The sequence below is a fragment of the Venturia canescens genome, chromosome 1 (assembly GCF_019457755.1).
Source record: "Venturia canescens isolate UGA chromosome 1, ASM1945775v1, whole genome shotgun sequence".
Classification (NCBI taxonomy): Eukaryota; Metazoa; Arthropoda; class Insecta; order Hymenoptera; family Ichneumonidae; genus Venturia; species Venturia canescens.
The window spans coordinates 14139370-14153990 of record NC_057421.1 but is presented as its reverse complement, the minus strand read 5'-3'; the positions used below and the strand labels follow the sequence as shown (position 1 = coordinate 14153990).

At 38.0% G+C, this 14621-nt stretch overlaps 1 protein-coding gene and 1 long non-coding RNA gene across 4 annotated transcripts; one reads left to right on the top strand and one right to left on the bottom strand.

The window, feature by feature from the left end:
• Positions 1–2914: 2914 nt before the first annotated feature.
• On the bottom strand, positions 2915–14552 carry LOC122410880 (E3 ubiquitin-protein ligase SH3RF1-like). Of its 3 annotated transcripts, XM_043419335.1 has the most exons (13): positions 12626–14552; positions 11134–11248; positions 10862–10960; positions 10632–10768; positions 10430–10556; positions 9886–10215; positions 9069–9672; positions 8755–8924; positions 8530–8684; positions 7788–7955; positions 6968–7015; positions 6687–6803; positions 2915–6520 (listed from the first exon to the last, which is right to left on the bottom strand). In XM_043419335.1, the coding sequence occupies exons 1-13, from the start codon at positions 13081–13083 to the stop codon at positions 6337–6339; spliced, it is 2712 nt and encodes a 903-aa protein (XP_043275270.1). In that variant the 5' UTR covers positions 13084–14552; the 3' UTR covers positions 2915–6336. The 3 variants fall into 3 exon arrangements, with proteins under 3 accessions (XP_043275270.1, XP_043275279.1, XP_043275288.1); XM_043419344.1 differs by lacking the exon at positions 6968–7015 and having other exon boundaries at positions 12626–14549; XM_043419353.1 differs by lacking the exons at positions 6968–7015; positions 7788–7955 and having other exon boundaries at positions 12626–14549.
• LOC122410976 (uncharacterized) lies at positions 8481–12740 on the top strand. The gene is made up of 4 exons (XR_006261044.1): positions 8481–8601; positions 8763–9227; positions 9541–9681; positions 12630–12740. It is a non-coding gene; the product is annotated as an uncharacterized lncRNA (long non-coding RNA).
• Positions 14553–14621: the final 69 nt, after the last annotated feature.

The following is a 14621-nucleotide window of genomic DNA, read 5'->3' as shown; positions in this document are numbered from 1 at the left end:
AGCTGCAAATTTTGAAAAGAAAATTTTTCCACATCGTTCGTCTGATCGAAAAAATAAAAATGTCATCGGATTTTTGCGATCATGCTGCGTACGATAACATTTTTATTATTTTAATCGGACGAACGAAATCAAAGAGTTTCAATTTCAAAAATTCGAGGTGTGATTACCGACTGATCCATCATCTTAAGAGGATGGTATATCGCAACCGTGACTGCGAGAGAGATAGCTGCAATTTTCGAAATCGAAATTGACACAGTTTAACCGATTAAAAAAAGGCTCTGTCGCTCGATTTTTGCCATCGTTCTGCGTAGGCTGACAGAGCCTTTTTTTAATCGGTCAAACTGTGTCAGAGAATTTCAATTTCGAAAATTCCAAGTGAGGTTAGTCGACTGATCCATACTCTTAAGTTGATGCATTAGCAATATTTTTTCGTAAACGATCAGATATTCGCTCCGTGCGCGTACACAACTACTTTGAAAGTGAGCGTGTGTCGTGTATACGTATTCCTCCAAAAACGCCGGAGTCCCCTTTATGGTAGCGTTGGCCACTAATACTATTAGTGCAGTGGTTATAGATTTTTGGCTCCGCCGACGTGCACAGAGCGAATATCTTTACCATACGACGATATGCTATGGAAAAATGACGTTCGTTGATTACTATCATCTCTATATTGTATGATACTTCTAATATTTTTTTTTCTTTTGATTTTACGATGTTCCATTCGCGCGGTATGAAACCGGAAGAACATGTAAATATTTAAATATTTACAAGTTTATAGCTATCATGCAATTTGCTCGTAGATACGTTGACGCATTTGCAATTTTTTATGCGTCATTACTTTGTTGCAATAAAAAGTCTATGCTAGAAAGTGAAAAAGTGATAATTTATGAGCCATCAAAATGATGATGAAGCGAGAATTTTATTCATTTTGTCTCGACAAAAGAAATGGAAAATAACACAGAAATAATCTTGCGGGATCTATATTGGAATTTTTTTTCGTTCCCAGTTTATTTGGCGCGCTGGTAATAAACGCATCGAAAATTATGTGCACGCAACTTGTGTCGCGTGATCGGCGTTAATGATCCTCGGTTACACATATACGTAACGAGTATATCCGTTTCCACTCCCTCCATGACTTCCATGTGTTGTTATCGATAATGTTAGAGAAATTTTCTAAATTTTCTGACTGTGAAAATTGGTTTTCCGTACTTTACAAAAAAAAATACCCAGTTTTTGTACGCGATAACTAAAGTAAAATTAGCGCGTTTTCACTTTTATGAAGAATAAACTGCAGAATCTGAATCAACACCGAGAGAAATACTGTAGAAAAAGTCGAGGGCGAAAAAATCGCCGCGGTCATTGCGAGAAAGATGATTCTAACCTCTATTATTTTATTTATTTATATCAACGGAACTGCACTTATAAACAAAGGGATGGCTCAATTCGCTTTTCGAGGAAACGATGTTTATTTACCCTTTGCTGAAAGACGTTTTTACATTAACATCTGACATATATAGGAGAAATATTTGTTCCTACAACGGACATACCGAAATTGAAGGTTAATTGCCAGAACAAGTGTAATAAATGTGCGATTCTGTCGTTTTGATACTTGAAAATCTTTCTTAAATTGCGAGGCCAGAATAAAGAATAACAGCTCTATTTTCGCTAGTGCTCGTGCAGAGTCCCCCCGCCCCCCGTGCGTACTATGTTCATATACTGCATCCACCGGGCGTTGTTTATCATCGTGACGTTCGACCTTGAATTAATAATATATTCAACGGTCGCTATGCGAGAAAGTGCTATTTCACGAATCGGTTTTCAATATTTATCATTTACACCATTGATGAAGGAATATGTCAGTGTGATCGAATTGCGTTAAGTCGGCCGAGTTGAAGATTTTTTCTACCATTTTCGTTATCTCCAGGTCTTTCCTTTGTCATTATATCGTCACATTTTTAAGTTTCTATTTTAGATTCGGAACATTTCCTGTCGACAATGTTGCAGTTTTACAGCAATTTAAACTTCGCATTCCTCGTGATGCGATTACGAAACTTTTCCAATATTTTTGTGTTCACTAATGTTGAAGTCGTAAAAGGACGTAAACGTTTTCATCCCTCAACTTCTAACCTCTTTAATGATGATCGGAAAATACATTTTCCAGTGTGACTCAATTCATCTTCCTCGCATACAATCCAAAAGTTTTATAAAAATGTTTCGCTTTCGTACGAGTTTTAGTCTATTCCAATGGACAGAAAAACCGCTTAATTCAGTTATAAGTCGATGCAAGACTACTTGAATGTGCAATCAAGGATGGATCTCTGCTATCGTTTAATGATTAGATACTCCATGCTGCGTTGTCAGTACCGTATCGTGGTAAGTCCAACAGACGGAAAACAGTCGACTTTGCAGGGAGCAGTACGTTTTGGCGCGAGGATGTTTTTGCACGCGAAGATTTTGGTTTTCGCGTAATAACGAAATCGGTCCTCATCTACATCCACCCCCATAATACGTTTTATATCATTTTTTATATAATATATTTTTATCAATATAATATATTTTATATATTATATAATATACATATATATAAGTACGTTTAATGGTTAATTTGAAGGCTACATGGATGGCAAAGGTTGCGCTCCTTGGCTGGGCTACTCTGGGGTTTTTTACCTTCAAGTTTCGTCTCTCCGGCGCGAAGCGCCGGGGAGACCCCCCCATTTACTTTCCAAGAATTTTTTTTTTGTTTAAATTTTAAAAAAACTATTTTTTTGTCGACCAAAATCTTCGCGTGCAAAAACGTCCTTGCGCCCAAACGGCTCGCGCCAAAACCGCCGCGCCAAAACGTAACGTACCCGACTTTGCAATAAATGAAAGAACATTTTTATTTAAATAAATGAAATAATAAAATTTTATCATGTCTTTTATACGTATTCATTTTTTCTTTATTACATCCGTTATTCAGATTAATTAAATGTAGACAATACTACGTGTGTAAATTACGCTGCTCACAACATCGAGAAAATCTGATAGGAATATTTTTGCTTGTTTTTTTTCAACTCCATCCATTATTCAAACAAAATCGATATTACACTATCGATTTTCGTTTTTTTTTTGACGGTACGCATTTTTGCTTTATAACGCACGATACAACACACCGGTAATGAACAATTCTAGCTTTTACAGTTTAGGGCAGGTTAGATAAGTGTTTTGTTTTTGTGCACCGGAAATTTCCGGAATAATATATATGTATATTCATGCCTATTTTTCGCCGATTATACAACATGATTTCTGTTTACTCCTTCAACGGGTATTTATCTGCTCGAGTTCATAGTCTTGTTAATTTTTTTTTACAGGTTTTAGAGTGTGAGCACTTTCAAAAGATGTTTCCATTCAATCGTATACCACGCATTTCGTCATGCGGGTCAAAACGTTCCCGTTTTAGGTTGTTTGTGCCTATGTAATAATAATAATAATAATAATAATTCTCGATCATGTATTGAAAATGAAAAATGGAGTATCATCGCGGACAGTGAACGAGCAGAGTCTAAAAAAAATTCGAGAACTTTGGACTATTTTTTTTCTCCCTCAGAGTTAAATAAGAAGCAAACCGTTAATAAAGATCTCGGGTCTTGTTGAAATTGAGAAAAACAAAACGGATAAGACGTACAACCTAATACTGTTACTTCGCACGAAAAAAATTCGACGTTTTTTTTTCTTCGTAGTGCGTAAAAATGTCATAGCTTGGTTTTGGACTTTACAGATACACGGAGAATTATTTCTCTTTTTCAAATAGATACATCACGCTATTTACGAGATGATTTGACGTCGATTATTTCTCTCCTGACTCTCTTTGCATCTGTTTTAATGTATAATTTCTTATGTTTATAGTAATACGTGATTTAAGAAACTACGGTCATAGAAAAAACGCGTTTTTAGTATAAATATTTTTCGGCTACATAATTCCGTGAGGAAATTCACCCGGCTATAAACCTTTCTCGTAATCTCGTTGTTGTCGGAAAGGGAAAGATTTTCTAAATAAAATTTCTTACACGCACGAAACTTTTGACTGGAAACACATGATAGAAACGAAACGTTAACATTTTTCCAGGAAAAATGTTCCAAATAAACATTTAAAGATTTGGAGTTTGTGCGAGTATGTAAATGTATGTATAGTTTTCAAGTCCAAGGGTCACGAGACATCGTTTTTTGGAACACAAAAAAATACTTTTTGCTGTTGTTGGCTTTCAACGAGCGCGTTGGTCGCATTCTATAAAAGATTCGATACACTTATTCAGAACAACTTTCCTTCTTCCTCCTATAAGATTCCTATCTAAACGAAGATTAGTCAAAGATCCAAGAGCGTCAAACTCCGTGGATAAATTATTGAACACCCTTTTCATGGAGAACCGGAGCTAAGCTTCCTGGTTCTTGACTTATCGTGTAAAACGATTATTTTTTTTTTTTTCATTGTACAAAGAATAAACCGTTTTCATGCACTGATATTCCCATAATATTTTTTTATGAATTAATACGATAAATATGTTTCCACTTAAAAGAAAGTAAAATTTATATAAAAGGAAAAAGAATCTCAAAAAGGCAACCCTCGACGATTGTCGTAATCTATCTTCAATTATGTTAAAAGAAATGTAAAAAACGTTTTTCACAATTTTGTGTGCGTTTCAGTATAATTGCACTAATTAACTTAATGGTTGTTTTGAAAATTGAAAGAGTATTTTCTTTCGACTTGCATAAAAGTATGGCAAAGAAAGTTTTGAATGGAAGAACGAAAGAACAATGTCAGTTTTCTAATCACTTCTTTAAAACGTGGCACTCCGAGGCTCATAATGGACTTTATCAGACAAACGACAATCGTCAGTCAAATAAGATAATAATATAATTTGTTTGACTATCTAATAACATTTCTTGCTTGTTACATTAAAAAAGATTTGTCAATTTATGCAATTCGTTATATAATGAATAAATAGTTTTGAAAGAGTAAAACAAAAATGTACGAGTCAAGCATACGATGAACATTTGTACACGTAATATAAGTCTTCTGGATCCGAGGCGATTACAGTTGAGCCATGGACGTTAAAATACTTTTGAACAATCCCCCTGATTAAATTAATACGACTGAAAAATTAATACGACGATACACAAATGAATTTTTATGTTTTGGTTTACGTGCTAAAATAATCTCATAATCTCGTACGACATTCACTATAATGTAAATGTTAAAATCATATAATATACGAGCAAACGATGAAGAACTCCAAGAGTTTTTGCATCATGCATGCACGTGATATTCTTCTACATTTATAATGAATTGATCATATAAAAGTGTGTATGTCTGTTTTCAACATATCTGCATAAAAGCGTGAAGAAGTGAGATGCGAATAATAAGTTAGCTCTTCCTGAGCGTTTTTTATTTCATATATTCCCAGGACCCGTGTCCACCTAGCTATAACTATAAATGGCATTTGTAAGTTTCGACCATGCGAGTCTTATCGGTATTTCGTACAGTTTTCTTTCAAGTGTGAACCGTTCAACCCGGTTGACGAGGTTCTCGTTTATTTCCCCCATTAACCTCGCAACAACGATAATTTTTTTACTCATTGTTCCCCATTCGAATCTATTTCTCTCATAAAGTTTCTTCGATCTTTTAATTATCGATGAAAACAAGTTTATTCGGAAAGCTCGCAACTATCAATACGCAATGAACGGTGATATCAACACTGCACGTTAATCTTTCGCCACGCGCAATTTTCATCTCGCAAAAACCGTTTAATCTCGTTCTAGCACATGTGAAACTGCGATACAGCGCTTTCGATTTCTCGTGCGTTACGTTACGACCTGCTCGCAACACTTTTTCTGCAAACCGTTGCAGAAGCGCTATAGCGAGGTTTTTTCTAGGGTGCATGGCAGTATTCGTTTCACCGATACGAAATTTTGCGAGTTCCAATGAATTACAAAAACGCTAAAATCGTTTCACTGCGCAAAAACGAAAAAGAATGAAACGACAATTAATAAAATACGTTTTACGTAATATGGCGCTGGTTGAAGGGAATTCAATATCATCTGCATATCGGCCGGTTGTCTCCTTTCGCATCTCGAAACTTGAATGATTTTTCTGAGTCTCCGTAAAGTGAATATTCGCGAATATAAGAGTGCGGCAGAACTCGCGCTGGCTCTCCCTTTACGCGCTGCTTTTTCTTTCAATACTTGGCGTCGAGCCGCTACCGCGTCTCTCGATGAGTGCTCGAAGCAACGTCCACTAAACATCAGACACTACGCGATTCAGATACAAGTCTCAAGAACGAGACGACCGTATGTCGTGTCTCAGAAAGCCTCGACGAAACTCGCCGGGAAGAGTCCGGTCCGTCCGGTTCTTTGCTGAGTCCCTTTGTACCAGCCATCGTCTCGTTTTTTATGAACATATATTATGTCCCCGACTCGGAGTTCAAGTTCGAATTCACTGTTTGGTGGATACGGCACGATGCAACGGAATCTGTAAACGCGTTCGCTGCGAATACCAATTAAGCAAGCATTTATAAATGAATTGTAGTTGAAAAAATATTTTTTTTTTACATTATTTCTTAAAAATAAAATGAAAATTCTTCTACTTTGAAATTTTGAATGAGCAATTTGCTCATAAATAACGAAAAATACAAGCAATCGAGTCGTCTCACCGTTCTCGCGAGGTGAGTTGTTGCTTGCTCTCTTTACCCATCCCAGCATCCAGAGAATTGCTCTTGCGATGATGACTACCGACCGTCGCTCCGACAACTCCACCCGCTTCGCTGGATCTAACAGAAAATACGACAATTATTTTCACCAGGCTACAAAATACATAGAGATTATTCGGCACGGTAATTTTAATTGCAAAATATTAACTCGGCCGGTGAAGACAAAAAATTGGAAAAACCAACGACATTCCTATCTAGTTTCTACTGATTTTTTTAATACTCACTGAAACCGTCCAGTAAAATGGAGTCTCAAGTTTGGTCGATATTGCGAGCTAAGAAGGGACGTAGTCTATGACTTGATGTTCAAATTTATTTTAAAAACAGGCAGCACATGCTCAATATACTGCGACTCACAGTTTTCGCTTTTGGTAAGCTCGTGATATTTAGCCAATAGTAAACAAAATGAAAACACAACTTAGCATAAATGAACGTATACAGTCCAACATTATTTTTCTTCAATTTTCATATTTTTTCAAATTTCATTCACCGCTCAAATACGATATTCGAAGAATAAATATTTATATCAGGACGTCAAAGTTTCCCATGGACGATTGATGAACAAAGTATTGATTTTGTCAAAACGTTTAGGAACATGGGAGAAGAGTGGAGGGAATAATCGTGAAGTTGATGAAGTGATTTTTTAATTTTTAAACCCCATTCACAAATCCATAATAGATTTCACTATTCAACGGAATCTTCGATAGCATTTCCGGTTGAGAAAAAAAATTGCATTGACTCGTATTTTGTAGTTACGAATGAATAGAAGATTCAAGAGCCACAAAAATTGAAAAGAAATCGTTGGATCGTAAAATGTGTAAAAAAGTATAACGTGCTGAGTGTAAAGTTCATACGAAACACTAGAAAACAATAAATGGTAAGAAAAAGCAAAGACTTTATGAATGTTTGCGAAGCTCGGTTGCGATGTTAAGTGGAGTTGAACGACGATTGAACAAACGATTAAATTCCCGATGGGAGATGAGGTATTAATAGAGACAAATAATAAATAATCGAAGACGCTGACCAGGAGGGCGAAAAACACTTTACCTCTGGAGAAATGATACCGGCAACGATGGTCGTTCCTTGTGCTTTATTCTCTGTGACGTTGTAACGTGACCTTGAACCGTGCCTGGATACAAACGTGGATGGTTCGTCAAGGTATTTAAATCCTGGCTCGGTCCAACCTGTAGCAATTGACTCGGGCAAGATCCCGATCTGATCGATCGCCCATTAACACCGAGACATTAGAGTGCAATAATTGCTTTTTTTTAAGCATTTTTGTTTTGTTTCTCGATGAGCTAACGATCGATGATCCATGACAAGTGAAGTGAGTCTCGTGAATGACGTATTATCCGGTAAATAAATTGAGTGAATGATGCTCCCTTGATTCGTAGATGAAGATATTGCGTTAAAACGTACGAAAAAAAATAAACAAACAAACACAAACACACAAGCGCAGTGTTAGGCATGACGACGTGCGTGCGAGACACGAGCGTTTTTCTCGGCTTAATTTACATTCTAGCTTCTGTGATTCATGCGTACAAAATGTTGCTTTATGGAATATTTCACGCCAAATTGCGATTCGGTTTCATCGAACGGGTGTGAAAAAATAGTGGATAAAACGAAAAACATGAATAATTGGGAGAAAACTAAAACGTAGATGGAAAACTATGCACACGGGACGAATCGATTTTACGATGACAATGAAAGCAGTGACGTGGTGCTTCGTCAAAAATATAAAGGCTTTTGCGACTTTTCCTCCGGTTTTTTGCCTCATTGGCACTCTTACCGAACGTGAACAGCGTCCAGAGAAGCTACGAAGTTACCATCATCGAACACTGGATTGTCCATTGAATATGGGGTTGGTGGAGGAGATTTCGACTTTTTGTTTATGTTTGTCAATCGTCGCATCAGCGATACTCCTTTTTCCTTTTTTTCTTTAGGCTGAAAATGAAAAATTATTACGTCATATCATCATCAGTTTACACCACGGTAAACATTTAATAATTCTTACTTTTTCAGAACTTTTGGCGCTTGCAGAATTCGTTGTAGTCGTGGCTGGTGGCGTTGCACTCGCGATTCTTAGAGTGTTGTTTGGACTTCTGTTCATATCGGAAGAAGCCGCTATTGCGGCCGGAGATGCAGGTGTAGACGGCGGTGGAAGCATCGTTTTGCCAGGCGAAGCTGTAAATAGTTTACTTAGTGTGACCACCATGAAATTACCGAGAAGAGTGAATATAACTTTGGTCTCAATAAAAAAAAATGCATGCCGTCACGACGTTGAAGACTTTGAAACATGTAAAAAGTCGTACGAGAAAATGAACGAACCAATGGTAGCGCTAGACATAACTGCGCTGTGACTGCGTCCCAATGGATTGGCAACGTGTTCCCCGAGACGTGGGGGACTTTGGCCCTGCGCCTGGCCATGCCACGACGAGGATACGGCAGGGGAAGGACTTATGGCTCGTGGCGGAAGTTCAGGGGGCGGTAATGATCTCATGTTGTAAGGTTGTGGTGCAGAACCCTTGCTTTTGGTGTATGTAACGGTGAGTCTCGGTTCGGTAGCTGCTTGAGCTGTTGATAGAGGTGTTGTTTGATGAGAGGTTGTGCTTGTCGTAACACGACAAATACCACGCTGACATTTCGCTGGGGCGACATAGTTGCCCGGAAAAACACCGCACTTTTGGGTCCTGTTTGACGTGCCCTTAAACCAACCGTCCTGACAACGTTCCGTAACCATATAAATACCACCTTTTCGTAACTCTAATTCATCGGTTTTTTGGGGTTTATATGGATATAGAGCTATATACGCGGCTGGCAAATGGCTGTTTCCATTCGAATTGGACGATACACTGGACGACGGTTGTGCCAATACCATGTCGCTGCTTCCACTACGCCTGTGACGAAGCCCGTGGTCGGCGCTTCCAGTTGTCTGCAAAAGGTTTGTTTTTATTCGAAAGATTTAATGCGTGATAAATTTCAATTTCAACTTTTTCGCAAAAGACCTCTGACGGTGACGAAAGCATTGTTTTTGAGGTGTTCAATTATGTTGGAAGGTACGTCGAAATTATAAGTTAGAATGTATGAGAAAAATGACTTTACATTAAATTCATTGAATTCCTGATAACTGGCGATAAGGACGCACCTGTGACTGAGAAAAAGCCTCGCCCGTCCCAGCGTTGTTGATTAAGTTGCTGTTCATGGCTTGATCAACAGCAGGACTAAGGATTTCAGCGCTGTGTCTGTGGTGAGGATGAGGCTGGTGTCCAGTATTTATTGCAGTAAAACTGTGTCTCTTCACGCTATGTCTGCTGCCTACAGCAGGCGGTGAAGTTGCTGGACTGCTCGGGCTACTCGGCGCTGTACTCGAACTGCTCGAAGTACTCGAACTATTGGGCGTGTTAGGTGTTGTAGTCGTTGAACTACCACCTGACGAAACGGTCGATCCTGTGTCCGAGACTGGCAGAGCAGTCGCCTAAAATATTTTCCATAAAATTCGACTCAGTACGCAATCGCATTCATCAACCTTTGTTCCATGAAACAAAGTCGAATTTTCCGTTTGGTTTAAATCGACAGAAATTGTTATTTCTTTCAATTTTTTGTTTCGAAACAATAATCATAATTTCACGATGAAATGGAGATTGAAAAAAAGTCGAATGAAATTTTGAGGAAATAAAACTTCCATGTACCGGTGGCATTTGTGGTCGTGGTTGGCTGGTTGTTTGAACATTGTGTGAATGATCGGTAGGTATCAAAGGAGTCGTTTCTTCGTTGGTTGGTGTTGGAGGTGCTACCCGCGACGGACCAGGCTGTACACTGAAATGAGCGAAGAGATTAGGGGATAAAAAAAATTCTCTTCTGCTTCCAACGAATGTACAAAACGATACTAACTTCGTTGAGAGTTTCATGAGCGCTCTCGCGACGCTATTGAGCTCAACAAAAGCCAGAGGAAATATTCCAATTCTGTCGAGTAATTTACCCTCTGCCCAATTCTCGTCGACTCTTCTGATAACGCTGATAACTTCACCCTGTGAATTAAAATACGAGCAAATTGTCACTGAAGCTTTGAGTTATTCTTATCCCAAATCATAATATCAAAATGGAACTTTTTAATTTTTTACCTTATTAAACGTGAGACATCCGTCTTCCTCGTCGTTTGTCATTCTGAAGTCGTAAAGCGCCTTACATTGGGGAACATGAGGAGGAAGAGGAGTGATGACCTACATGAGCAAAAAAACCAAAGTATTCATTAGATTTCATAACTATTGCAGATTTTACTGTAACTTCGTTTTCTTATCTTCGCAACACGAAGTTTGATGTAGATTAAAACTCGTGGATATCAGAACTGTTGGTATTCATGATTAAGATACCGATATGAATGAGGCATATTTACCTGAACATAGGACAACGGGAACACCCCGTGATTCGTACCGCAATCACCGAAATACCAATTGTTGTCTATCTTCTTGCGCAGTACAACTATGTCTCCTTTTTTGAAGCTCAAGTCTCTGTAAAATAAAAGTAATTTTTATATATTTGTCATTTATCTATTTCGAAAAAGGCGTCTAATATTCTTTTCGTCGAAATAACATTGACAATGGGATACACGAAACATTGACATTTTGATATTAGGCCATTAATCATTCTTGGATACAATGTACAACAAAATATTTACAGAAAACGGAGGCTCACACTATTATCTTGGGGTTTATGTTTACACGTTATATACTTGACAAGATTATTATGGGCTTCAGATATCCTCATCTCAGTTTGTGACGTACAACTGTAATTTATATGCTTCCAAGTCAAAATAGTTAATCTTTGCAAACATACATACAACGATAACGAATCAACCAAAGCAATTTGAACTCTGGATTGTCTCTGTATTTTTCACGTTATAATTTTTGGGAAATTACTCGATGAATTTTATGGAGTATTTTATTGAGATAGGAATAATTAATGTGATCAAAGAAAAAGTAGCAATTTTGTCAAAATAATGGAAAGATTATTTTTCGAGCAATTTTGATGACACTTTTGGGTAAGTTCACGGTAAATTCCAATGAGTCAGCTCTGGTTCTTCAATGATTGCATAATCTTGGATATTTTTTGGAGCAACTTTTACTGAATTACATTTTTCCAGAGTGAAGATATTGAAATGCACAGTTGGGTCGGTAAAAATACTCTATTGAAAAAGCTATGAAGCTCACAATTTGAAACTAATACTGAACATCATCGTGAAACTGAAGTTTGCAACGTTGCAGTTCAACAAAATAAACGAAAAAAACAGTTTTAACATTCTTCAATTTTTTTCCCTCCCTAATTTGCAATTTGTAGTTTTTCAACCTACACAAATGATTTGTGGATTAGAAAATTGAAAAATTATAAATGTTTTTTCCTTTTTTTTTCAAGATTTATATATATATATTTTATTGAGATTAAAATTTCAGAAATTTCATCTATTTAGAAAGCACCAAATTGGGAAGCTGCAAGCAGCTTAGCATTTCTTTCATTTTGATAATTCAACTTACATCGGTCAGATCATACTACTCCTCATCATTACTAATATTCTGAATGTTGGTATATTGAAATCACAGTTCTGAAAATCCACGAGGAATATTTCTTTCTCAATCGTTCCTGAATGAAAATTTTCTAAAAGGAAAGATCTCGTTTAATTTCAATAATACTTTTTGTGCTGTTTTGTGCTTGATTGTGACTCAATTACGTCCTAGCAAAGCTACCCATTCTTGTGCTTCAACAAAAATTGATATCAGGAGCTCTAGCAACTTCATTCGAAGAGAAGCGACTATTCAATATAAAATATTGAATGAAATATTGATGACCAGTATCATCAATAATTTGTTTATTTAGGATTTATATTTTCTTACCCAGGGACCTTTGAGATGTAATCATAGATGGCACGACCATAAGGTTGATTGTGAAGAAGAACTTGTTTGGCAGAGGCATTAGCATGCCTTGCTGGATCAGTAGCAAGAACAACGGGAACAAGATTTGTGGTGACAGCAGGAGCCGGAGCGACCTGATGACCGCCGAAGAGTCTTTGAGGTCCAGGATTGGATCGAACTGGAGTCTTGGCACCTTTGGGAGTGGCGTTTCGCATGCCCTCCAATATCCTCATCAAGAGAACATTGGGCGGTAAATCATCAACTCTAGCTTCAACAAGTACACGGCATTCAGGGCAACGCAGTTCTCTATGAGTGCTGACGATTTCTTCGAGGCATTTTTTGCAAAAAGTGTGCTGACATGGCAGAACTTTGCTGGATGTGTCTAGTCTCTCCAAGCAAACTGAACATTCCAGTAAATCGTTGAGCATGCACTCGTCCATTTTCGATGTTATAGTTTTTCACCCAAATTCTGAATAAAAAATAGATAATTGAATTTCTGGGGAACTTTGATGAAACTGTGTTATTGTTTCATGGACACCGTATAAACATTTTTTCCTTCTGCCATGCTCGACGGAGCGTCACGTTTTCTTATTCCCCGTGTAGTTTCAGTCCACTCACGTGATTATTGCACTTTCTTTCGTCCGGTGATTCGATGCACTATCATTTGTTCTTCATAATCAAACTTCGAGAACATTACTATTTTCTTCAAACTCGATACCACGGAGCACTAGGTTACAAACTATAATAGGCGCTAAAGTACTGCCCTGAGCAATAATGCTGCTTTTATTAATCGACACGCTCGAAGATGCTTGCAGTCGCGACGCTCTCGATTTTTCTGTTCGCTCCATTTTCTATAGTTATTCTCGCACTTATCCAACTCGTTTCAGAAAGATTCATGCAATTCTCACCAGATAAAAAAAAAACAAGTTATTGGAAAAAAAAGTGGACAAGAGCACTTGTCAGCATTCCTTATCATACAAAAATTCTCTTGATCTCCATTATAATTTACTGTACTCATAAATATATATACATATCGTATACATATATAGATACAGTGACTGTAGCTCTGGCGTTACTTTCGCTGAAGACACGGCGGTCATTTACACTGATGAAAAATCGAGTCTCCGTTCGAGCTCCGATGATTTTATATTCACTGAAACTAGCACCACGTTTACTCGAAACACTAGACTAGAATAATGATTTTTGCATTCACGATCTTTCTGTAATTAATAATTTTCTATCTAATTCACAAGATCCGGATAATATCGAGTGGGACACGAAAGCACAACGGGGGAAAACGCCTTGCCCGTGCTTCTTTCTGGCGCCGAGAGCGCTTGTCTGTCTCACTCTCACAACAGTACAAATGGTTAAGAGTCCCTTCCTGAACACACGGACACGCTATTGCGGGCTGTCAGCCCCAATACAAGCTTCAGCATTCAAGCGAATATAAAATATAGGGAGAGATTAGGGGATTAGTACATAATATTTTAGACCCTTCCAACTCTCGATACGCCAACGTACTCTCGTTTTCCACGAGTTCGTTATGTTCCTTCCTCTCGTCGTTCTCTCTGTCTCTTCCTTTCTATCGATCGTTCAACTGAGAGGAATATCGCTCGCGTAACGTGATTTTCGCAAACATCCGATTCTCTCGTCTCCCGGACGCAAACGCGTGGATCTATTTTCGCGAACATACGCCCATATAGTGCGAGCAATTTTAGCATTTCTCACATGTTCGTTAAATCGATCATGCTCTACTTCCGGTTCTACTCCTCTCTGCTCCGACGGTTTTAACTCCGTTTTTTTACTAAATGCAACTCAGCTCTCGTACCTCAAACTCTGTACGCAACGGCGATGGGATTAACAACGACGCGACGACGACTAGAACCGACCGACAGTGTGTCTGTTCTAAAACCCCCATTGGAGGGGAAGAAGCCAGCTGCTATCTTGGTTCTCTCGCTAAAAGCGCGTGTTGCACCTG

Bases quoted from the DNA above. Each gene is read 5' to 3' on its own strand.
- LOC122410880 (XM_043419335.1), bottom strand. From the start codon at position 13,083: ATGGACGAGTGCATGCTCAACGATTTACTGGAATGTTCAGTTTGCTTG. The intron at 11,249-12,625 runs GTAAGAAAATAT...TTTATTTTACAG, and splicing joins TACATCTCAAAGGTCCCTGG to AGACTTGAGCTTCAAAAAAG. The intron at 10,557-10,631 runs GTTAGTATCGTT...CGCTCATTTCAG, and splicing joins CTCATGAAACTCTCAACGAA to TGTACAGCCTGGTCCGTCGC.